Source organism: Xyrauchen texanus, chromosome 7, assembly GCF_025860055.1.
Source record: "Xyrauchen texanus isolate HMW12.3.18 chromosome 7, RBS_HiC_50CHRs, whole genome shotgun sequence".
NCBI lineage: Eukaryota > Metazoa > Chordata > Actinopteri > Cypriniformes > Catostomidae > Xyrauchen > Xyrauchen texanus.
In genome coordinates this window covers 5,770,706-5,797,349 of record NC_068282.1, presented here as the reverse complement: position 1 = coordinate 5,797,349, position 26,644 = coordinate 5,770,706, and the positions used below count along the sequence as shown (strand labels likewise).

At 35.4% G+C, this 26,644-nt stretch overlaps 1 protein-coding gene across 1 annotated transcript in view; it reads left to right on the top strand.

Moving 5' to 3' along the window:
- Positions 1–21,900, top strand: part of LOC127646544 (regulating synaptic membrane exocytosis protein 4-like) — a 56,172-nt gene extending 34,272 nt beyond the window's left edge. The window contains exons 2-6 of the mRNA XM_052130298.1: positions 7,693–7,831; positions 17,884–17,996; positions 20,059–20,160; positions 20,474–20,613; positions 20,925–21,900. Coding sequence (XP_051986258.1) covers positions 7,693–7,831; positions 17,884–17,996; positions 20,059–20,160; positions 20,474–20,613; positions 20,925–21,143 — 713 coding nt within the window. The 3' untranslated portion in view covers positions 21,144–21,900. The remainder of the gene's footprint in view (positions 1–7,692; positions 7,832–17,883; positions 17,997–20,058; positions 20,161–20,473; positions 20,614–20,924) is intronic.
- Positions 21,901–26,644: the final 4,744 nt, after the last annotated feature.

Genomic DNA, 26,644 nt, shown 5'->3' with positions numbered 1-26,644 from the left:
CATCCATCAACATCACTATAGATCAATAGACCTACAGTGCTACTGATTTATCAAAGAGTTAATAGGTCATTTAAGCAGGCTGTTGTAATGAGAGGTAATGGCATGATCGATAGCTTTGACAAACCAGAAAACGGACATCCTCATTTGGATGACAATCAATGACTGCCCTAATGATCTTCAGCAGGCAATGTTTAAATCAGACAGAAGTTAACGGCACCCGTTTCTTGTTTATTTGAACTTGGGAGTCCATAAGTGGCACGTCAGCACATGGCACTTCTAAATAAGTGAGCGATGCACCCATTCATTACTGGTGTTTACGGAGGTAAACATCAATATTACTATTGCTCATAATTAGAGTTAATTATTTGAACAAACTCCTAACCCTGAACATTAAACTGTGACATGGCATGTGATATGAAAACTTACTGTATGGTTTTCGAATTGTAGACAAAAAATCCCTTAGACTTACATTGAAGGAGGGATATGAGTCATATCAACAGACAAGAATATCAAAGAGACTATTGAGATTTAACTAGATGCGTTTACTCAATATTTAGAGTATAAAACCTAAAATTAGGTTAATCTAGGCTTGTCTTTCCTTTTTTATCCAAATGTATACAAAATACGTCTAAACAGCCTGACAGATGACAAGCATGGGTAAAAATAAACCAAGCAACTTATCATGCAAAAGATAACAACTAAGGGCTTGTTAGAAAAGTCTTCTATTTCTCTTTTCTCTCACACCATTTGTGCTGTGGACATGATAACATAAATACTGCTACTTACTGAGTAGAGTGGTCTGCAATTACTTTTCTGAGTGATGAGATTTTCACGTGGCAGATGATAAAACAGGCAAAAAATAGCTTATAGTCTAGACTTGCATTGAAGCAGATTAATCTCATTGTGAATTCAGCAACAGTAAGTCAAAAGTTCTTCAGCTGAAATTGTCTGTGCTTACCGAAAGAAGAACCACTGCCCCCAGTGGCCGAAGCTGGAAGAGCTCTAGTTGTGGCATCAAAAGCAAGTTGTTTTTAGTTTTAAATGATGTAATACAGTCAAACGGAATGCATATTTTATTTACCACATGTACAAATCCAAAAAGCTCAATTTTCGCTGGACAAAAACGCTGTCTCAGTGTGGACAGAAGGCCAAAACTTAGTGAAATGAAAGCTTTTTCAACCGGAAACTTTTTAGTGTGGACGTGGCCTCAACCTAACCATCAGTGGAGTACAAATGTAATCTTAGAGGAAACAATTAAACCTTCAAATTGCACTTAACGTATTTACGTGAATGCATATTTTTGGCCCCATTTGATGATAACTCATGTCTCGTGCATTGTGCTATCAGTAATGCCACAGGAATAGGTAAACACTAGAAGTGAAAAATGCATTGATGAATTTAAGAATCAATTATCATTACCATATTAAAGGGGTCATGAAATGCTCTTTTTTTAAATATATAGTTTTATAATCTTCCCTAAGGTCCACTGATAATGTTAATAAAGGTTTTTTGTTGTTGTTGTTGTTGCATTAGAACAATCATAATTTAGTAATATATGATCATTTTGCACCCTGTCTCTGGCCCTCTGTCTGAAACACTCAGTTTTGGCATAAGCTGTTCCTTAAAACTTAAACAAAAACACCCACTGTTCTGATTGGCTAACATCGTGCAGTCCCTCAAATACAGCCTTATTTGAAACTCAGTCAGAAGAGAATGAATCAGCTCGACAACATTATAAAACTAAATGTCAGGGTTTACACGTGACACACATCCAACACATTGCATGCGAATATATTAAACTATGCATCTCAAACACAACTGTTAACACTCACACCCAGTCTGCACCGGATGCGAGAAGTGCATCACGTTAAAATCAGTAGAAGAACCCATTATAACCAATGATGCTGTCTACCATGGAAGCGTCTGTTGAGGCACATCACGGCAACTGTAAACAGGTGTACCATTCCATTTTAATGTTTGTGTCGACACGGCTGGTTTAGACAGCCTCAAGCAGTTGCGTTGTGTCACATCAAAGGATGCGCCCAGTTTAGACAGTATGTCAGCACCATAAACAATTAAACAACCATGACATTTGAAATATTAATTAATGGAACTGTTTACTTAAGTTTTTTGATTGGGTCCAATAGTGTTTTTAACTGCCCCATATCGTTCAGTGACAATTCCTTGGCAAATCTTGACTTGTTTTATGGCTACTTCACAAGATGCACACATCCAGTTTCCAGTAACATCCTCCATTGATGTGGACATCGCCAGAAACAAATCAAAACAGTCAAAGATGTCCATCTAGTGTGTGTTTACATACACCAAGAATTAAAAATAGCGCTGATGGGCGAAATACAATTTTGTTGAGCAGTTTAAGCAACAAAGCAACAAGTGGCAGCAGCTGATGAAACCTCATCTTCTCTTCAGAGTTGAAACTTGACATCGGCTCCTAAACTGAAACATTAAGGAGCCAAATGGCTGTTTTTAGTAGCAGTTTTTAGTTTTCGCCAAATCACAGAATTGCTTGATTTAGATTGCTGCACAGAAACAAGATAGAAATCTGAAGACCCATTATTTAAAGGTTTAATAAACAGCAGTGTGTTGTCTTCTTGAGCATCAATGAATGTTTACACCTCGTGGCAAAAGCTTGATTTTATATATACTGTGTATATATATATACACAGTATATAAGTATATAAGTATATTAGTATAAGAAAGACTAAGGGAATATCTTTAAACAATTTAAATTATAAGTACTGTGTGTGTGTATATATATATATATATATATATATATATATATACACACACAGTACTTATAATTTAAATTGTTTAAAGATATTCCCTTAGTCTTTCTTTAATGTTACCGGATGGCCCAGACACAGAGACAACAAGAGTGGAAATTGAATGAAATCCCAGATGCAGTTTATTCTGCTACTCCAATCCCAATCAATAATTACCAGAAGAAAAAAAAGTGGTACACAATATGGGAATTTTAATTATAAAGAAGCCCAAAATACACATGGGACTCTTATTCTGAAAAGTCTGCGCTCCCAGTTGTGAGCTTACTGACAGCTGATTCGCTGAGAAAGTGAATCTGATTCAAACTTCTAACCTGATCTTTCCTTGATATTAATATCAAGGAAAATTTGATTCCTCATGACATGACCCTTTTAATAACAATGTGATTCAAACACAAGCAAGATTGAAGGGAAAAAAATTAAAATAAATTAACAGCGACCCTACATATGATGAGTGGGTAATTGAATGGATGGGTGGATACTGCCGTGTTCGGCTTTCTGTGTTATTCATAACTGCTTGCGTCCATTTGACCAAGTAAGTAAATTGACCTTGCTTTCTTTTCCAATTATGTTATATTATGTTCATGATATGCAAATCTACAAAGTTTATTCCACGGCTTACATACTCTGTTTGCATTAGGGATGCACCGAATGTATTGGCCGCCGATATTTATAGGCCAATTATTTACCAAATATAACCCATCAGCAAATTAATTTTAAGCATGAAAACGCATATATGAAAAATCTATAGTTTTTAATTAATTTACTGTATAATTAATTAAAACTCTTTGTAAAAACTACAATCCAGAAATAATGATAGCAACAGAATGTAGAAGGGTTGACACTCCTAAAACCATGTAATATTTAATTTATAATCATTATCATTTTCACATTGTGGAAAAACCGTCGTTACAGACGTGAATGTTTTGAAAGGAGCACTTGCCTATACATGATGAGAACAAACCATCTATTCAAACTGGCAGCAAACTTTAAATTAGCCCGACAGATTGAGTTAAGAATGAAATCGCAATACAGACTTTTATGAATTATGAAAGCTTGAAAGGCTGTGTTTAAAAACAGACTGCAATCAGCGCTTTATTCAGCATTGTGTAAGCAAGTGGCACCCTCTAGCGGTCTACACGGCATTTTTCATTATCCGTTACACCATAACAAACCTTTAAAAGGGTGTTTTGTTCCTTTGGTAACTTTTTATTTTTCCATGATGTGGTTGACATTTATGTGAAATTGCCCAACATATGCATGATATGAATTTGTGATGATATATTTTATACAGTACAAACATGTAAAATGGGAGTTTTATTGTTTTGAACTGAAAAAAAGAAAATGTCATCTTTCATTGTGGCTCTCTTGTCAAAATGTTGACCTGTCATGTGTTAAACAGATCCAATCCATGTTCAATGTAAATTATTTATTGTTAGAACAGAGAATATACTTTTGTAGATCTTTGTACATTTGTAGATTTTAAAACACAAATCCTGAGCAAATGAGTAATCGGATTACAAAATAAGGTAAGTAGCAAAATATCGGTATCAGCATCGGTATCGGCCGATAGTTTTTGTTCATATCTGTGCATGCCTAGTTTGCATCAAATTATTATGTTGTGAATCAATCTAAAATAATCAAATCAAATCATACTGAAACGAGTGTGACCACATTTCAGATTTCATGATGCATCATAACTGCAAAAATGTTGCATGCAAGTAGCTCGACAGAATGGGGTTGATATCAGGGTACTGGAACATTCAGTAGCTACATTTATTTCCTGAGTGATCTTGTTTATTTGAAGGGACCCAAACCATATTTAAACACTAGAATATCAGAGACTTTTGACTTGGGCCAGTAAGCAACTTCCTAGTAACCACCCAAAACCCTCTAGCAACCATGCTGCAACATGCTAATAACCACTTAATACATCTTAGCAACTGAAACAAGCTGGCAACCACCCAGAAAATCATTTTCCTAGCATTTAGGTGGCAAGTTTTGCACGGCACCACTCACATTTTCTTCAGAAAATGTAAATATCTTGTTATTATCCGCACACCTGCTGAGATTATGCTTGATCTAGTTTAACAGGGCATCTTTGTGAAAAGATGAAAGCTATCACTCTTGCAAGCATATTATACAAATTAGAGAGAGAGGTATCTGTTTACACAGTGGTCTTGTCTCCCATAGCAACCCTGGCATTTCTAGCAGTGTTCTATTTTGAAAGGTTATGTGAGATGCTAGTTAGCATGTGCCGACCGTACCAGAAATGCTGGGACAAAAGAAGCTATATTTTTAGGACAGGCCTAACTAGGTCATGTGCTTTGAGCCCAGGAAAAAGCTGCGAAAATGGCTGTATTCCCATTTCTGCACCGAGTGCTCTGCTTTTATGCAGATACAATGCATTTCTGTGGCTACCTTCCTATTTTCAATGATGAATTTGAAGGAATCGAAGTCCAGTAACCTTTCAACATGATATCATAAGAGTGTGACTGTGTCTGCCCACTTTTTCAGACATGTTAGTACAGTAAGTATTTTCCCCATTCACTTCTTCCATAGGTATTTAATAAAATCCTTCATAAAAGTGTTCTAAGACATAAACCAAACTAAAGGTGAATCACAACATAACTTTGATATAAAGCAAAAAAGCAAATATGAAAATCGGATTTGAAAAATAAATATTGGATAAAAAGACAAAAAGTGCAAGTCTAAGAACTTAACCTCTTTTATGAATGCATGAGCCAGAATCCTATTAAGCATTGCAAATGAAAATTATGGAAAAATATAAAAATACTTCTTGAAATTTGTTAATTAAAAGTAGAGAAACAACATTTGACTTTTATTGCAAAATATTCCAATATTTACACATATATATATAATATATATAAGTAGTTTGTGAGTGTAGGGAGGCTGACTTAGTTACATCATTTGCAGCGTGTCATGCTAGTGGGCGGTCACTACAGGGATCGGTTGGTGTGCTTTGTTCTCCGTGAGTCTCTGATTGGTGGATCATTTGCCTTTAGGATCATGGGTAATGTAAGGATGTGCACGATTAATCAACCAATCAAGTATTCCTTCTGCACCAGCTAGTCGACTATTAACTCTTTCCCCGCCAGCGTTTTTAAAAAAAGTTGCCAGCCACCGCCAGGGTTTTTGACGATTTTCGCTAAATTTTAATGGCCCACAGAATATTTTCTTCCATGAATATATGAAGATGCTATATATCAAAATACAGATCTGAGCCTCTGCTTTTAGGCAAAAAAACAATTTTATTTTATCTTCATTTGTTCTTTTTTTATTGCCACTTGAACAGAGGTAGGTTTTGTCAAAAACAACATTTCGGACAAAAAGCTGAGAAAAAGGCATTTTTATCAAACAAGTGCTTTAGTATTAGTATGGTGTTCCACTTCACGTTTGAGACGATCGCAGTCTGTTTCTTTGATCAAAGAGTTGCGTACTCTTTCAAAACATGCGTGCGGGTCTTCCTTACCATATACCACCTAAAACACGGATACCCGGAAAATTCCGTGTTTGGCGGGGAAAGAGTTAAACACACCACTTGAATAACACAAATTAATTTTCTTTGCACAATTGCTTTATTGTACTTTCCTCTGAATCTCTCATCAATTCTTGCTGTTACAATTGAGTCCACTGGGGGCGCTGTGGATGTGTTTCGTCAAGGTGTTTTTAAAAGCAAAGCCTTGTTCAGCACTAGCAATACTTGTAATATATTGATTCTTAATGAATACTATATTGATATTCAGTTCTTATTGGGGTCATGCAAACCAACGGACGAGATTCTGCTTTTATGGTGGAAAAACTGTGAAGCGGTACGAGAAACTCTGAAGCTTATTAGACCAGTATGTGTGTATGTGCGTTAAATGTCTTAACAGAGGCAGAGCAAATTTTATGAAAGCCAACTTTTACCACTTGTTTTTCTGAATAACATGTGAAATTATAAAGATGTGATGGCCTTTTTGTAGAGTTTATATACACTATGTGCATTAATCTAATGCTTTAAGCATTGGTTTCTATGTTTTTACGTTCCGGTTGAGTACAATTTTGTTTACTTTTAAATCTAATGTATTCCTACGACACTAATGTCATCGAATGGAATTGCAAAATTAAAAAAACATTTCCAATCAGCTTTCTGAATATGCCCCCCACTTGCCGTTGGTCAAACAAATAGATAGACCAACCCCCAACACACACCATTGGTTGAGTAACATTGTTGGGGCGGGTCTAAGTGGGTCGCTCAAAACAAAAAGAGGAATTTACATAGCACCACAGAGACACACAAAATTTACCTCTGAATGGCTTACTTACAGTTGTCTCTGCATATTAAGCTGGGATAGAAGAAAATATTTATTTACAAAGACAAAGTTACATACTTCAGATTTAAATCTTTTTTTTTTTCATTAATGCATATTGTTAATTAAAAAACATTCCCCCAAAATAAAAGCATCGTTTTTGAAGTTACTTTATTTTAAAACCATCCTTGGTAAGGTTTGTGAATACAACTAAATATAATTTTCTTTTTTTTTTTTTTTACAGTATATGAGATCCCATAAAATATATGGGATTTTAGCTAATAAGCTAAATTGACCCTATTAGCTACCTTAATACACATTCCTGCGCACAATTCAGCAGTACGTGGTAGTCCAAAAGAATAACAAAAATAAGCTAAATATGATAACTTCCTCTACTTCTGAAATGACTTGCCTTTTTGACTGACGTTGCTAATCCCCTCTTATTTCACCATAGCAATGCATCATGGTGGTGAGTTTGCACGGGCAAGCGCCACTCACATGTGTAAAAGTGTAGTTGATTAGTCTTGGTTTAATGAGCTATACTAAACCTCTTTCTTTCTCTCTTTTCTTTCTTTTAGACCCAGAGGGCCGCAGGTTAAAAGGTATTCAGAGAAGTACAGAGACAGGACTGGCTGTAGAGATGCCTAGTCGCACAGTTCGGCAGGCAAGCCATGAGTCCATGGAGGACAGCATGAACAGCTATGGCTCAGAGGGCAAGTTAGTATTATACATGAATCCCACTGCATTGTTTTGGGAAACATTTTTAAGTGTTATTGCATCCAACAGCACAAGGAAAGCATTAAAAGTACCTTCACTGTCAGGTGATTATGGTAATATTTTTTGGAACATGTAGCAATAAATAAAGTGTTTTAGGTATTCCCCTAAGTTACATAACCAACAATAAATCTTGTAAGCTCTGCAATAACCTTTTCCTCTGTTGGCCGGTTGCTCCTGAAGGATATACAAAGTTCAAAACATCTATATCGAATTTTTGTAAACTTATGTCAAATCTTGTATGGGCTGGATAATATCTGGTGTGTCACATCAAAGCTAACTTTAGCTGCAGGTTTTGAAAGGTGCAAAAGCTGTTTTTCTTCAACTCCTTGTAAGAAGACTATTTTAACATATGTTTCCATGTGCCAAAAGACTTTGCACAAGTATGGATAAATATAGAAGATATTTACTGGTTTGTGCATAGATATGAATGATTTGAAATTGTGGCTGAGGTTGGATAAACATGTGTCATTTTGTGGAACATATGGCTAGAAATGTCAAATAAAATATTTTTCATGCAGAACAATCAAAATATGAACCATTCATTTACAACCACAAAAACTTTTCAAAAGCATTCGCCGTTCAATATTTGCTTCCTTTCAAAAGAATATGCTCCGTTACATAATTATAGCAATATGTTGTGTGCGACTGTTTATCTATTCTGCATAAATTTCCCCTCAAACCCTTTGTCCAATACCCAGAGCTTCATTAGAAATTCACAGACAGTGAAAAAATCTTCACAAACCTTGAGTAATTCAGTTGGATGCTCTTCCTGTGCAACTCTATCATGGGAGTAATATCCAGCCCAATTCAGATGGACTACTACGTAGTTTATGGAGCATGGGGATTTAAAGGGGTCATGACATGAGAAACCAAATTTGCCTTGATCTTTTGGTATATAAGAGGTCTTTGTATCATTAAAACGTCCTGCAAGTTTAATATTTTAAGACGTCCTCCCCATTCTAAACGAATCATTTATTTAATCAAGCTCAAAATACAGCTCGTTCTGGATTCATGGTTAGAAGTGACGTGACGGTTAGAAGTGACGTACCAGCGTTTGCATATGACCGCCTCCAGCACAAGATAACTACGCTTTAAGCGCAAGACAACTACGCTCATTTCAGTATCGGCGTGCGCCTCACAAGTGTTCAGTCGATGGACAGCGAGCTCTGACAGAGACTACTTGTGCACAGGAAAATTACGATGCCACACAGATGTGCTGTTCCTGGCTGTGGTCAAACAAAACCTCTGAATAAGCTGCCGAAAGATCCAGACGTCAGGGAAAAATGGATGCAGTTTATTTTTTGCGGACGTCCCAGTCACGGCAGTGTTAACTTAAGCGTTTGTTCTGTACATTTTAAGGATGACTGTTTTGAGAACAAATCTCAATATGATGCTGGCTTTGCCAGAAAACTGTTGCTCAAAGATAAGTCCGTGCCGACTATTCTGGGAACAACGACGACGCAAACTGTAAGTAATCTATTTTAAACTTTAAACTACTTTTTAAAGCGCAATTTCATTCATTATGAATAATCACAGTGTTTTTACTTAGTTTACTTGCATATTGTTCTGGCTGGAGGCGTCAATAATTGATACATAGGCACTGACGTTAGCCAATCATAACAGTGGGCGTTAACACTGAAGTCTTAAATGGAAAACGCCCCCAAAACAGACTGTTTGAATCAGAGGATGAGAAACAGGGTGGGAAAAGGTCATAAATCACTAGATTTTAAAAGTTTTTCTTAAAAAAAAATATATTAATACTATAATTGCACCTAAGGGAACATAATAACACAATAAAAAAAACCATGTCATGACCCCTTTAAGTTTTGGCTGCCACCACTGAGGATATTTCACCATATTACATTGCATCTTATACATATCATAAATACCTAACTGAGTAAAACACATCTTTTACATAAACACTCACTGTAGCTAAAGGCGCTGATGAACAACGTGATGGAAAGTTACAGAGTTATGACGGTTTTGATTCAGTCAGTGGCATTTTCGGACAGGATATATTTTACATGGGGGTGTCTTTAGTATCTTTTATCAGCTTCTCTCAGATATTGTTTGTAACTTCGATTTTAGACTACCTTAAACTATGAGGCCTACGTGAAATTGCTTGTGTGGCGGTCTGATTCGACTTACCTTCATGTTGTTTCAAATCCGTATGACTGTCTTCAGTTGCTCATGAAAGCATACAGTGGTTTGGCTAGTCAGAATCTGCCCTCCCTCTTATACACTATCTAGATTCGAAAGTCACATATTTCTCTCATATGTAGTGCTGCAAAGTCCTATTCATTATGGAGAATCGGTTTGTTCTAAATGGTCCTTTCTGTCCTATGTAGCGCTGCAATGTCCGATTAATTCTAGTGAATCAGTTCATCCTAAACTGTCCTTTCTCTCCTATGTAGTGCTGCAAAGGCCGATTCATTCTAGTGAATTGGTTAGTTCTAAACGGTTCTGAAACTCATATTGTGCTGCAAAGTCTGAATCATTCTGGTGAATCGGTTCGTGCTGAACAGTCATTTATCTTTTTTTTTATTTTTATTAAATATCGCAAAGCATAAAAGCAATACAGATAAACATGGAAAAAACAAAACAAAAAATACAAAGATACACGAATACAACTAATTTGCCAGGGTAAGGAAAAAAAACAAAAATCAGGAACAATGCAATGCATTTTAAGAGGACAAAAAGGATGAATATAGAGATACAGTTTTCAATGCTTTGGGATTAACAGAGCTTTGGATAGTTTCCATGTAATTGTCTAGATCATTTTTAAATAGAGAAAAGAGAGGTTTAGAGCCAGTCAATTGTTGCTTATGTATGTGAAATTTAGCTAGATGGAAACACAAATTAATTATGTAATATTGTCCTGTTTTCTCTTTTGAGTAGTCAAACAAACCACAGAAAAAATTTTTAAAGCAGAAAGAAAAGTCACTTACAAAATAAGATTGGATAAACATTAACAAATCTGACCAAAATGTCTCTGTATGTGTACATTGCCAAAACAAGTGAATGACATCTTCCTCAGGAGCGTGACAGAAACAGCAATTCACTTCAATGTCTGATTTATATCTCCTAAGAAAGATTTTGGTTGGGTAACATTTGTGAACACAGTCCTTTATCTCCTGTGTAGTGCCGCACAGTCCAATTCATTATAGTGAATCAATTCGTCCTAAACTATCCTTTCTCTCATATTTAGCAGTGCAAAGTCCGATTCATTCTAGTGAATCAGTTCATCCTAAACAGTCCTTTCTATCCTATGTAGTGCTGCACAGTCTGATTCATTCTAGTGAATCAGTTCATCCTAAACAGTCCTTTCTATCCTATGTAGTGCTGCACAGTCTGATTCATTCTAGTGAATCGGTTCATACTAAACAATCCTGGCACTCATATAGTGCTGCAAAAGAATCATTATAGTGAATCGATTCATCTGGACTGATGAAAAAATGTATTCACAATGCGATTCCTTCGTGACATTTGCAGTTTTTTTAAAACACAATATTTAGTGAAACGCTTCTGTTCCTGTTTTTGCAATTAAATTTATAACAAAATAAAGTGCATCCCAGTTATTTAGAATTAAAAAGTAAGCAAAGGAACCTCACTTTTTGTATTTTAAACCTAAAGCACAATAGTTTTTTACTAAGATCAAGAAATAGTTTTAAATGGAGGAAACAACATCTGTAAGCAGTTGTTACAGTAGACAGATGTTGAAGGACTAGTTGTTACTGTATTTGTTTCTCTTTTTTCTCCTGCAATATTAAACACAATCTACATTTGATGACTGATCCACTTTTTTACATTTACAAAAACAACATATTTACATTTTCTGAAGAAAACGTGAGTGGTGCTTGCCCATGCTAAACTTGTGGCCCAATGCTGGGGTGTTGCTATGTGGTTGCTTAGACTTTCTTAATGCTTTTTGTCATGTTGCTACGCAGTTGCTAGGATGTTATTAAATGCATGCATGTCTAATTAGAATATGTTAATGCATTGCATATCTGACCCGCAGAAAATAAACTTTTCTCTGTAAAGTCATCTTATTTGGGGAGAAAAAAGTTTGAAAGGTCACATCACTGACATTTATATAATAGACCTTTCAAAATGCCCTAGAAAGCTGCAAACTAATGCACTAATTATAAATCTAAAAGCAGAACTGCTCATGGTGCATGGATCAAAATGGCTCTTATAAAGTCTAATGAATTGAGGCTGTAGAGTGTGGCTGCTTCAAGGATTCAAGAAAATGACAATCACAAAATCCTTATCTTGAAATTGTTTGCCTGTAATCCCTCATTCATTTTAGGCTTCCTAGACTGAATCTATTTTTGAAAAATTGTCTTTAAGTTTTTTGACAAAAACAAAATGCTAGAGCTCAGAACGAACTCTACATATCTTTCAACTTCTTTCAGCAAAGATGAACTCTGTATGCACATGCATGAATCAGCATCTGTTTAAAAATTTTTGCAAACGATGAATACCAGTTCCACACAAATAGCATAGAGACATAATGCAGACAAATATTTATTCAAGTGACATCAAGAATGCAGCGTGTAATATGTGCAGCAGTAATGGGTGTATTTGTCATGCTCAGAAGCGTTTGTAGTTATGCATGTGTGTTTATGGCTGCTGCTGACGACAGTGCATGCAAAATACAGTGAGTGATAATGACTCATGAGAAAAGATGTGTTGCATTAGAGACTCATTATTTACTCACCTTCATGTTGTTGTACATGATACAGTTCTTAGTGAAAGCAAAATCAAAGCAAAAAACACCATAAAAGCTGCATAAATTTTTTCCATACAACTTGTGAGGAACATACTGAAATTTAAAGGAATAGTTCACCCAAAAATGGAAATTTGTAATTATTTACTCACACTCATGTCGTTCTGTACCCGAACTTCTTTATACCTTAGAATAGAAAAAGTTAATTTTCAAACACAAATATCCTTACCGCTATTTTACACCATAGTACATACTGTATAATTTTTAAAAATAGTACTTATGATTCATGTATTATATTCCAAGACTTCTGAAGTAATATTGTGTGAGAAACCGACCAAAATATAAGTCCTCATTCACTGAAAATCTTTCCTCCGCTCTAAATCAAAAATCGATATCAATGACACATGAGAACCAATGACGTTTGTCTTCAGTACACCATTTTTGTAGTCCATATGACTTTTGTAGTCAGAGCTTCAGCAGAGGTTTTTCTTAAATTAGTTTGTTTCTCACTCTAATATATAATATATATAATAATAATTGATCAATTGTCACACTTTATACATACATTTCTGCATATATACAGTGAAATAATTTTTTTCACATATCCCAGCTAAGCTAGGCTCTAAGCTATAATATGGCTTCATAAAACTTCAAATATGTTGCACAAGTCATATGGACTACTTTTTATTTACTTTTATGGTATTTACTTTTGGAGCTTGACAGAGTGACTATATAAGGATTCTTCAAAAAATCTTCTTTTGTGTTATATGAAAACACAATGACGTGAAGGCGAGTAAATGATGGTAGAATTTTCAATTTCGGTTGAACTATCCCTTTAAGGTGAGCAAGACAAATGGATGGAGAGATACGAGAAAGAGTAAATTATGAACTGGGTAGTGACGAGGGAGCGAGAGACAGCGTGGCATGAAAAACGAGTGAGAGAAAGAGAAGGCAACGTAGATAACATCTCCTGGGAGGCTCAGTCTGAGTATTAGGTATCGAGTTTGTCTGGACCCTCCCAAAAGCATTTTAAAAATAGACCTGTGTGGAGACGACAAGCGAAAGAGACAGAATTGGGAATGGGTGGAGGGGCGATGGAGAGAATCGAGGCCAAACCGCAGAAAGAAAATTAATTATGAAACCGTCTGCTTTAGCGAGGAGCATATTAGGAACAGAGAGATGGGAATGGGGAGCTGGGGATGGAGGAATGGAGGTGGAAAAGGAGAGAGGGATGGGTTTGGAAGGGGGTTTGAAGGAGAATGGATGAAGATGGAGGACTGTCAAGGGCCATGCCCATATGCTGCTTTTGAAAATGCACTTTTAAAGGGTTTGTTCATGCAAAAATTTAAATTTGGTTATCATTTACTCACCAAGTGTTAGACCAAACCTACTTACTTGTGACTTACTTTCTTCCGTGGAACACAAAGGGAGATTTTAGGCAGAATGGTAGTGATTGACAACCTCAACCACAATATACCTTTTATTACATCTTATTTTTTCATACAGTAAAAGGAAAATATAAATGAGGTGACAATCTTTGGCCCCTTTGGCACAAATGTCCTTTTTGGCTTGCAGGAGAAAAAAAGGCATATGTTTCTACATTTAGGATCTTTTGGTAAAAATGTATCTAATAAATCTCATGTGAGATTTAATAATCATCTGAGCTCAAGTGAGTGACAATGGAAGCTGGATATGCATCGGGATATAGCATTAAAACAATTATTATGACTTTTTATCTCACAATTGTGACTTTTTCTCATAACTGCTCATTTTTATCTTGCAATTGTGAGAAATAAAATTGCAATTGCAATATATAAATTCAAAATCACAAGATATAAAGTCACAATTACGAGATATAAACCAAAAAATGTGAGATACATTTGTATTTACGACAAATAAAGACACTAATGTGAAATATAAAGTTGCAATTAGGAGATGCAAACTCGGAATGGCGACTTTAGATATAAACTTATAATTACCAGAAATTAAGTAACAATTAGGACAAATAAAGTCGTTAGTGCTAATAAGTAAGATATACTGTCACAATTTCGACCGTATATCTCGTACTTACGGCTTTATTGGCAAGAAAACAGTTGTGAGAAATAAAGTTGCAGTTACGAGAAATTAAATGGCAATTGCGAGTTTGTGTCTCGTATAAGTACGATAAATAAAAAATTGCAATTGTGAATTTATTTCTCAAAATGTTGTGATATAGCAACCTATTTTAAAGGTGCAACCTTTGTCTTTGTGCCATCTTGGACTTGGACACTGACACCTAGTGGCTTGGATGCAGCATATTTTTAAATTAATAGTTTTCAGTTTCAGATACCATTGTAGAAATGTATTATTCACAGACAGCCATGATTACTTTAATCATAGAGTGAAAGTGTCAAATAACAGGATGGTTACTGAGATTATGTGAGTAGTATTTGGCTGGTCATGTGATTCTAACATGGCAGCCCCCATGTGCGGACCCTCTCCATGTAGATTTAAACAGCTTTTATAAGGTTACTGATATGACTGGAGTCTTCATTTTAATGTGAGTGTTCATGATTTTATATATTGCAAAATATCCTTATTTAAACTTTTTTAATGAGGAACAAATTACTGAGTGCACCTTTAAGAGCGCTAACGCTAAGCCATAAGTCATACAAGCAAAGAAAATCGGCATGCCTAGAAAGTTTTGCAAGCATGCGCTAAGTTTAGGCGCAAGTGGGTTTGGCGAAATTGCATGCGCATAACGCTAATGGGCTGGATTAAGTGCAATTTAATTTTGAGATTCACCGGAGGCACCGGATGCATCCTATTATATAGTCCATTCCCTGTCAAGCATCAGCAATATAAACAAAGACAGCACGTTCATAGGAAGTTGGTAGTGTAGATGGTCTGTATGCAATGAATTAGAAGAATAGATATATGGACCTACATACTTTTGTGCATTAAGTGCATCCCTGTTGAATGTCAGGCATATTTCTATGACACTGACACGCTCCTTTTATGGCTCTCATCACGATTTGATTTAAGCATTGTTATTCATTTTCATCTGCTGACACACAAATCATGGCTAGCATAAACAGTGATTGAATCGGCACACACTCAGGGAATTTGGATTTTGAAAAAGTTTATTAATTTATTGAAATCGAAAAAATAAAACCTAAATTATTTATAAATTCAAATGATCATAAATACCATTGTAAATATAAACCTAATAATAATAATTGAAAAATAAACCATGACCTAAATATATTAATAAAAATCTAATAAATATTTAGGCCTTCACAGCACACACACACACACACACACACACACACACACACACACATGTTGTGTTTCCATGTTTTATGGGGACTTTCCATAGACATAATGGTTTTTATACTGTACAAACTTTATATTCTATCCCCTAAACCTAACCCTACCCCTAAACCTAACCCTCACAGAAAACATTCTGCATTTTTACATTTTCAAAAAACATAATTTAGTATGATTTATAAGCTGTTTTCCTCATGGGGACCGACAAAATGTCCCCACAAGGTCAAAAATTTCGGGTTTTACTATCCTTCTGGGGACATTTGGTACCCACAAAGTGATAAATACACGCTCACACACACACACACACACACACACACACACACACACACATGTTGTGTTTCCATGTTTTATGGGGACTTTCCATAGACATAATGGTTTTTATACTGTACAAACTTTATATTCTATCCCCTAAACCTAACCGTACCCCTAAACCTAACCCTCACAGAAAACATTCTGCATTTTTACATTTTCAAAAAACATAATTTAGTATGATTTATAAGCTGTTTTCCTCATGGGGACCGACAAAATGTCCCCACAAGGTCAAAAATTTCGGGTTTTACTATCCTTATGGGGACATTTGGTCCCCACAAAGTGATAAATACACGCTCACACACACACACACACACACACACACACACACACACACACACACACACACACACACACACACACACACACTGTGCTATTTCACACAACAGTGAAATTATTGCATATGTCATTTTTGGCAACATGCCTCTCAAATCTGCCTAGGAGCAAGGTTAAAAGTGTGTGTGTGTGTGTGTGCGGCTGGGCTGGCATGTGTTGCCATAATTCCAGTGGTACAGTCCACATCATGAAAGCAAAGCTTCACTGTCAGGCTGAAAGGCTGTCCGTCTTCATTAGATAAAAGAGATGGGTCTTCTATTCATCGATCCAGTCCTGTCATAATCTGTCTATCATAATAGTTGTCTCTGCATATTAAGTTGGGATAGGAGAAAATATTTGAACACAGACAAAATTACACCCTTTAATTACACAGCTTTAACCTTGACAAATACCAGGAAATAATGACATACACTTAGAGTGATTCCCATGAGGCCACTTACCAAACCACTGAAATATATTTTTTTAATTACTTGAAATATATCCCATCAGAATATACTCTTCTATAACAGAATATACCATCTGACAGTTCTGCACTGCCCTCCTGAATTTATGAAGTGAATTTATTTTTCACTTAACATAATCTTATTTTCATGCTGCAGTATGTTCATGTCTGAAACTAAATCAAGTCAAGTGGTTTTTATTGTCGTTTCAACCATATACAGTTAGTATATGTGTTTCCATGTTTTATGGGGACTTTCCATAGACATAATGGTTTTTATACTGTACAAACTTTATATTCTATCCCCTAAACCTATCCCAACCCCTAAACCTAACCCTCACAGAAAACATTCTGCATTTTTACATTTTCAAAAAACATAATTTAGTATGATTTATAAGCTGTTTTCCTTATGGGGACCGACAAAATGTCCCCACAAGGTCAAACATTTCAGGTTTTACTATCCTTATGGGGACATTTGGTCCCCACAAAGTGATAAATACACGCTCACACACACACACACACACACACACACACACACACACACACACACACACACACACACACACACACACACACACACAGACAGTGCCCAACACTCTGCTGATGACAAAATTTTATACTGTCAAACAGAAATATATTCTGGATTTTAATTGGCTGGTATTTTCCAGCCCATCATGACATAATATGTGGCTCGTTGGTCTAGGGGTATGATTCTCACTTCGGGTGCAAGAGATCCACGGTTTAAATCCTGGATGAGCCAAATGTACTGTATTCTTAAGATGTGACATAAAAAAATACTCCATTACATTTGATAAAAAAATATATTTTTTATCAACACATTAACACAGCCCTGTTCTCTCTATCCTTAAGTCTGAACTACAGTGGTATGTGCTTGGCATCGGATGCCCAGTTCAGTGATTTTCTGGATGGGATGGGGCCAGCTCAGTTTGTGGGCCGACAGACACTAGCTACCACTTCAATGGGTAAGTGCCTTTGTATGTTGAAAACATCTGGCACATGAAGCTGCCTATGCTTTCTTAAATGTAGATGAAGATAGGCTAAATATGTGAAATGTATGTAATAATAATTAACCATTATTATTAATTAATTAGATATTATATATTTTATTTATATATATGTGGAGCGGAGGGGGGCGGCGGGGCCGGGTCGGAATATCACGCGCCCGGTCCCCAATCGGCCTGATGAGGCGCGCGAGGGATAAAGGCGGCCGGTGACGATGGTTCGAGAGAGAGAGAATTACGGGCATGTCCGTCGTGTGTGTGTGTTTATGTTTGTGTGTTTTGGTTTTGAGTTTCATTAAATATTATTTATTTTGACAAGCCGGTTCTCGCCTCCTCCTTGCCCATCCTTAACCGTGTTACATTGGTGCCGAAACCCGGGAATTAAAAAGTTCCAAGCATGGAGAAAGGTGGCCCCATAGAGTCCTCCTAGCTTAGCGGAGGTCCTCCAGTCCCTCGCGACGTTAAACCAAAACACACAAACATAAACACACACACACATGACGGACATGCCCGTAATTCTCTCTCTCTCTCGAACCATCGTCACCGGCCACCTTTATCCCTCGCGCGCCTCATCAGGCCGATTGGGGACCGGGCGCATGATATTCCGACCCGGCCCCGCCCGCCCGCCCCCCTCCGCTCCACATATATATAATAAAAATTATATTTCTGATTCATTTAAAGATGTTACTCTAGCGTCTTGTGGAAGGGCTCTTTGTGAAAAATACAAATAATTGTCTTACTTTAGTTTGGAACGACCCATCGAGTGGGGAAGCTGTGTCCGAAATATGTTTTTGCTCTATAGTTTCATTAATGCTACACAATATATAGTATGTAGGCTATGTAGGCTAATGTGTCAATGATGCTCCTAATATAACCAGAAATGAATGCTTTGGTGCTGATTTTGCAAATAAATAAATACATAAATATAATCTCCCAGTAGAGAATGTCCCCAGACTCCCTTACAACATCATGGTACAATAGATTGTGTACTTGATGGGCCCCAGACTCCCCAGTAATGATGAAAGCCTACAAATGTCCCTGCTGTGAAATATACTATACAATGTGCATAGATCTTTCAGGCAGTGGACCTTTGCTTTTTATCTTTCTTTAGATAAAAAAAAAGATTTTCCCCACTTGATGGGTCGTTCCAAACTAAAGTAAGACAATTATTTGTATTTTTCACAAAGAGCCCTTCCACAAGACGCTAGAGTAACATCTTTAAATTAATCAGAAATATTATTTTTATTATATATATAAATAAAATATATAATATCTAATTAATTAATAATAATGGTTAATTATTATTACATACATTTTTACATGTAATAATTCTATACTTTTTAGTAATTAATAATTTGTATTATATATATTTATATATTTAAGTTTATTATTTATTAAACTTTACTGTGTGTATATATATATATATATATATATATATATATATATATATATATATATATATATATATATAAATTATAATATAATTAAATATTATTTATTGATATATTATTTTAAATACATTAGGTTACACCAACAAAACCATTTTTAAAGGTTAGATCAAGTAGATCATATATATATATATATATATATATATATATACACAGTAAAGTTTAATAAATAATATACTTAAATATATAAATATATATAATTTTATATAAATAACCATTATATATCATTTGTAAAAGATTACTCAGATCAATGTGTTATGAAATTAAAATGCATAAATCTTAAAAAATAGGCTAAAATATTTTTTTGATTGTGATATGAGAAGACAATTGCCATTGAGATGCTATCTAATGCTCACGTGCTTGGTAAAATTATGCAAAATAAGTGTTGACATATTTTGTTGTTATTATTATTATTTTTTTGTTGCTATTATTTTAAATGTTTTCCAAAAGTTTGGAAATTGCATGATGTTGGAGAATGTCAAACTTGTTAAATAAGATTCAGAATGTCATCAAACTTTGGTATTTGTATTGTTTTTAAATGCGATTCATCTTACTGTGTATGTTATGTATTTCAGGAGACGTGGAGATTGGTCTGATGGAGAGAAATGGACAGTTGGAAGTGGAGATCATTCAGGCTCGAGGTCTCATCATGAAGCCTGGATCTAAGGGCCCTCCAGGTGATTCTTCATCAAGCTGTTCTCTGATATACCGATCCATGACTCAAATTAGATCAGTTTAACCAGAGGACAAAAATGATTGAAAGTCCTTACTTCTCAAATACACAGGTTTCTCTTGGACCTTAAGCCCTCTTTGTGATTGTTCTTCTCTTTTTATTTGTGGATCCATTATTGGAAAGCGAGTATGTGTGTGTTTGAAAGATGCCTCAGAAGTCTTTTCTTCAATGTAATTAATGTGGATTTTCAATATCTTGTGGACTTCTAGTACAAGTTTGAATTGATGTTATATTATTGTTTCTTTCTTGCTTTTCAGCGGCATACATTAAAGTGTATCTTCTGGAAAATGGCATGTGTATCGCCAAAAAGAAGACAAAGTCAGTGCGTAAATCTCTAGATCCTCTTTACAATCAGGCCCTTGTGTTCTCGGAGAGTCCGCAGGGAAAAGTTGTACAGGTAAATTATAAATTGCAAAAACAAACATGTTGGGATTTCTTAATGTAGTTTATGACCAGATGATTTCTAGTTTTAAATACACAGACCAAGTTCTAAGAAATAAAATGTAAATATTCTTATTGTTTTCATACTCTGTTAAAAGTGAAATGTTCAGTCTAGTAACTTATAAGGAGCTATTTATATACATTATTTGACCCATGACCCTGAAAAAACTCATTTATATACAGCGTATTGGTGTGCATGTAAATAAGCTTTTTGTTACTTTTCACAGTTCCACTTCTTAAAATAGTTTTTCAATCTCTCCTTAACAGGTCATTGTTTGGGGAAACTATGGCCGGATGGATCGCAAATGCTTTATGGGCGTGGCACGCATCCTATTGGAGGAGCTGGATTTGACAAACATGGTGATTGCCTGGTACAAGCTTTTCCCGACCTCTTCAATGGTAGATCCCACAATGGCACCGCTGATTCGACATTCGTCACAGCTCTCCTTGGAGAGCACAGTTGGACCATGCTGTGAACGTTCCTAAGACTAACTAGTTCTATTTCTCTCTGCAAGGGCTCTCGAGGCCCTCTATCCTACAAGTGCTGTCTGTGTATGACTGCGGCACTGGAACCCTCTGGAATGTTCTAGAATTTCCAAGACATCTTCAGAACAAAACAACTTCTGGGATATTCCAGAATTTACCACAGAGGTTCAGAGGAAAGTTCCTTTTCAACCTCAGAAGCAAAGACATCAGGAAAGGCAAAGAATGCAGATCAAACCGTTGGGCTTTATTTTAGCTTTCGACACATTAGATTGTGCTGGTCTGTTTGTTTTTCAAAGGAAAAAATCCTCTGTTTAAAATTGAATTCCACACAAAAGGCAAACGTTTGAGTGATCCCACATGTTTATTGTTATTAGATAAAACGGAAGGGTTTTGTGCAATATGAGAGAAGAATGTATTTGTTTAAAAGTGGGGGTTTGCATTTATTATGCGTAATTAACAATAAAGGAATCGATATATGTCTTACAAAGATTCAATATGTATAGTTCAAAGAGTCAATGTTTGTGATTTTATGCTTTTTTTTATGCAATCGTCTCCGAACTTTTTATTTTGGTTTTGTCTTTCTCATTATTAAACAGTGCCAATGCTACCAGCAAGTGGCTTTACTTCGTGGTTAGTGTCTATATGAGACTTTATTAACCAATAATTTAGGCAGACTCAAATGTGTAAAGACAGAAGCTGATTTTCCACAATCTTTTCTGAAGTAACAGTGCCCTACCAGTGAATTTGTCACAATGTCATTGTGATCCCCCATTACATAATTAACAGCAAATATATGTACATCAATTTTGCTGAATTTAAATAAACATCTATTTTACTAAATATTTATTCAAATTTATCTTATATTAGGGCTGTCAAACTATTAAAAGTAATCTTATGAATTGCATGATGTGCCGATTTAATTGAATTAATCACAATTAATCATGATTAAATATTACAATTAATCGCAATTAAATAACCAAATCAATCACAATTCAAATTAATCACAATTAAATTATTAAATTAATCACAATTAATTGTGATTAAATAATTACATTCATCGCAAATAAATAACCAAATTAATCACAATTTATTGTAATCAAAAAATCAAATTAATCACGATTAAATCATTAAATTAATCACAATTAATCATGATTAAATAATACAATTAATCGCAATTAAATGACCAAATCAATCACAATTCAAATTTAAATGATTAAATTAATCATAATTAATTGTGATTAAATAATGACATTAATCATAAATAAATAACCAAATTAATCACAATTTATTGTGATAAAAAAATCAAATTAATCATGATTAAATTATTCAATTAATCACAATTAATCACATACCAATTTTTTACTGAGAAAGGGCTCCAAATAATGGTCATTTAGAATCATTAAAATCATTATAAATAAAATATCTAAGCCTAATAAATATTTTAACTCAGATTATTCAAATACATTACATAATATTGTGATAAGGTATTTTGACAATACCAAAAGCAGCTTTAAAATTTAGCATATCGTTTTTGTTTCTTTCATTTTCATATCATTGAACATAACCCTATAACTGACCTACTTTGCTCTGCTCTATTTTGAATTGTTGGCCAATGTGCTTTTTGAGCAGATGCGGCGTGAAGCCTGACTGTGCAGATGGAGCGCTGACTTCTAGCTACTGCATCGAGGTGGTACATCAAGCTTAAATTGCTCTGATGTTAGAAACATTTATTATTACGTACAGGTCAGGGGAAAGATTAATTGCGTACATTTTTTTAATGTTTAATTTTATACAATTAATCGCACCAAATGAATACGTTTAATCGACAGCCCAATTACATTATTTATTTGTAGAAAAAATATGTAGAACAATTTGCTGAATTTAAATGAACACATTTTACACAATATTTATTCATAATTCTCTAAAAACGATTTAAAAACAGAAAATGCACAACAGGCTGTTGGTACATTTTGGAAATGACACTAGGGCGATTGACCGCTTCTGTTAATCAGCCAATCGGGTACAATTATTTAAAAATGGTCAAATATTGTACGATTAATCGCCTTGGCCAATATATCGATCTACCACAAATTATGGCATGATAATTTAGTTTTGCACTTTATAGTCTTACATGTCTTTCTAATAAGCGACTGCTAGTTTGGCATGGGCCAACATTGTTTTTCTTATTAAAATGACTATTTTTGACATTTGGGAAGCAGAATCTTAAGTAGCAATGATAAGGGTGTAGCATTAGATAGTAGCATACGCATGGAAGGCATTTTATGAGATGTTGCATGGAATGATAAAATGTTTTACTGGCAGTAGAGCGAACATGTAGCAGCTTACGATCAAATGCTGTTGCACTGCACAGTGATTTACTGTGTGACGTCAGGTCTTAATAAATATGAATAGACATATGAATTGCATACAATTTGTTATCATGTGTCCTGAAATTATGTAAAGAAAGACATTTATACTCAAGAGTACACAAATCCAAGGTGAAGACAATGGCATTCTGACAATTTGTGAAGAAAATTTACTTTTTACCACTAGACAATTTTTTTAAAGATTTATTCCACTATGAAATATCCAGAGTGTATATTTCAGTCGATACAGAAAAGTGTACCTCAGTTGACTTTTAAAGCCCTTGATATAATCAAGTTGTTAAGAACATATGTATGAATCACTGCCGCATTCCTTATTTTTTTTTAAGTTAAATGTTTATTGTCTCAAGAAGCAGAACTTGCTCACTTTATGTGTTACAGGGAGTAAAGCCAGAATTTGTCTCTCTATTGCATTAGAAACTTGTGCATCCATGTAGCAGTACATTAGATACTTGGTTTGAGACAAATCAGTTCTCAATATAATTGTTGAATGTTTGGGATTCTTGAGAATTTAGTGCCAAAAATGTGCATTTCATAGGTGTTTGGGGCTTATATACAAATGAATGAGCTTAATGAAATACTCAGAAACAAACCATGCATTGTATATTCATATAAACAGTGTACATAAGTATACTTCTGTTTAGTACAGAATTATTTCACTGGTCAATCTGTGTGTTCACTTACAAGTCACAAACTTTTATTATGATTCCTGTTCCATTTTATTGGTCTGTTTATTGTAAACAAGACTTCATGGATATAGTGGGCAAAATCAATGCTAGTTAATGATTACATAAATGAAGGCTCCATTTGCAATGTCAGATATTAATATTTCATTTTTAGGTTTTAATACTTTGGCTAGGTAACACAAATGAAAGGCTGAAATGTTGAAATATATATTGGCAAAAAAGTTATTGTTGATACAGCATAATCTGGATCGGATACATTTATTCCTTCAATGTCAGTATGATTCAACTTCATATATAATACATTTTACACTTCGGATGTTATAAAAGAGTTTAAAATGAAATGTGTCCATTCAACAATGTGTTAAAATATAGGAATTGTTTTTGTAAAGCCTTAATAACTTGTAAACCAGAGGTCTTAACGATGCAGAGAATGTCATTCCATTTTTAAATGTATTGTATTTTTTTATTTTCTCAACCTTAATGTCTGCCTGTCTTTATTTTTTAACAAATTTTGTAACAAATTAACCATTAACCATATCAACTGTAGACTAATTGTTGAGGATGATAGGGCAATATAATCGACACATTCTTAAATTGAATGCTGTGATATTTTTCTTTGTGGAGATACTTGTTTTATTCCTTATTTCTATTCATTATATGTACATTTGTATTCATAAAATCAATTATGTCACTGTTGATTAATAGCACAGTTTAATGTATTGTTACTCTGTTGAAAATGGTTGTAAAGAATATAATTGCTCACTGATAATTGCTCACAGCTCCCTGAGGCTTGTCAGCATGTTGCTACAAAATGTTCCAGTGCCCTACATCGACCGCATTCTGCCGAGTTCCTCCCATCAGACAAATTTAGCATCTAATCAAGTATATTTATTTTGCTGTGGCGAATACTAATAGCGTGTTGTGTCAAGAGTGGGAGACCCGGGTTCTCGTCCCACGAACCAGGAAGTAATAGCGTTCGTATAAACAGTGACGAACACGATTCGGAGGGTTCATTTTCCCTCTAAGAATACATGTTTTACTCCACTGACAGTTAGGTTTAGGGTTGGGGTTTGGGTTTGGGTTTGGGGTAGAGATAATAAAATATGCATTCCTTTTTACTGTATTACATCATTCAAATCTAAAACCAATTGGCTGTACAACTCACTTTTGGCGTCCCGCTGTGGACATTTCACCAAAGAAAAAAAGGTGATCTGGACAGTTCTTACTGTGTACATCAGATGGAATTGGATATTTCTGACAGCGTGAATGTAATAGTTATCCAGTCTGTCTGCTTCTCTTAGGTCTTTGTCTGGGGATGATAAAGCCTTTCTAAGAGTTAGATCAAAGAAAATTAGATCAAGCTCTCTTGATGAGAATGAAGCTGGATGCTGGTATTTGGGGGATTCATTTTTGTATGTCGGTGTGTGTGTGTGTAGCCGTTGTTTTGTGATTAAATATGGGACTGATTTTTTTCCCTGTGTGATGTAATTATTTTCCTGAGACCCGAGCGTGACTGCTGTGTGCATTTTCCATTCATTTTTTAATTGAAACTAGCAGCCTCTAAGAAACATGCAATATCTCTATCTATCTATCTATCTATCTATCTATCTATCTATCTATCTATCTATCTATCTATCTATCTATCTATCTATCTATCTATCTATCTATCTATCTATCTATCTGTCTGTCTGTCTGTCTGTCTGTCTGCCTGCCTGCCTGCCTGCCTGCCTGCCTGCCTGCCTCTCTATCTATCTGCCTGTCTGTCTGTCTGTCTGTCTGCCTGCCTGCCTGCCTGCCTGCCTCTCTATCTATCTGCCTGTCTGTCTGTCTGTCTGTCTGTCTGTCTGCCTGCCTCTCTATCTATCTATCTATCTATCTATCTATCTATCTATCTATCTATCTATCTATCTATCTATCTATCTGTCTGTCTGTCTGTCTGTCTGTCTGTCTGTCTGTCTGTCTGTCTGTCTGCCTGCCTGCCTGCCTGCCTGCCTGCCTGCCTGCCTGCCTGCCTCTCTATCTATCTGCCTGTCTGTCTGTCTGTCTGTCTGTCTGCCTGCCTGCCTGCCTCTCTCTCTATCTATCTATCTATCTATCTATCTATCTATCTATCTATCTATCTATCTATCTGTCTGTCTGTCTGTCTGTCTGTCTGTCTGTCTGTCTGTCTGTCTGTCTGTCTGTCTGTCTGTCCGTCCGTCTGTCTGTCTGTCTGCCTGCCTCTCTATCTATCTGCCTGTCTGTCTGCCTGTCTGTCTGTCTGCCTGCCTATCTATCTATCTATCTATCTATCTATCTATCTATCTATCTATCTATCTATCTATCTATCTATCTATCTATCTATCTATCTATCTATCTATCTATCTGTCTGTCTGTCTGTCTGTCTGTCTGTCTGTCTGCCTGCCTGCCTGCCTGCCTGCCTCTCTATCTA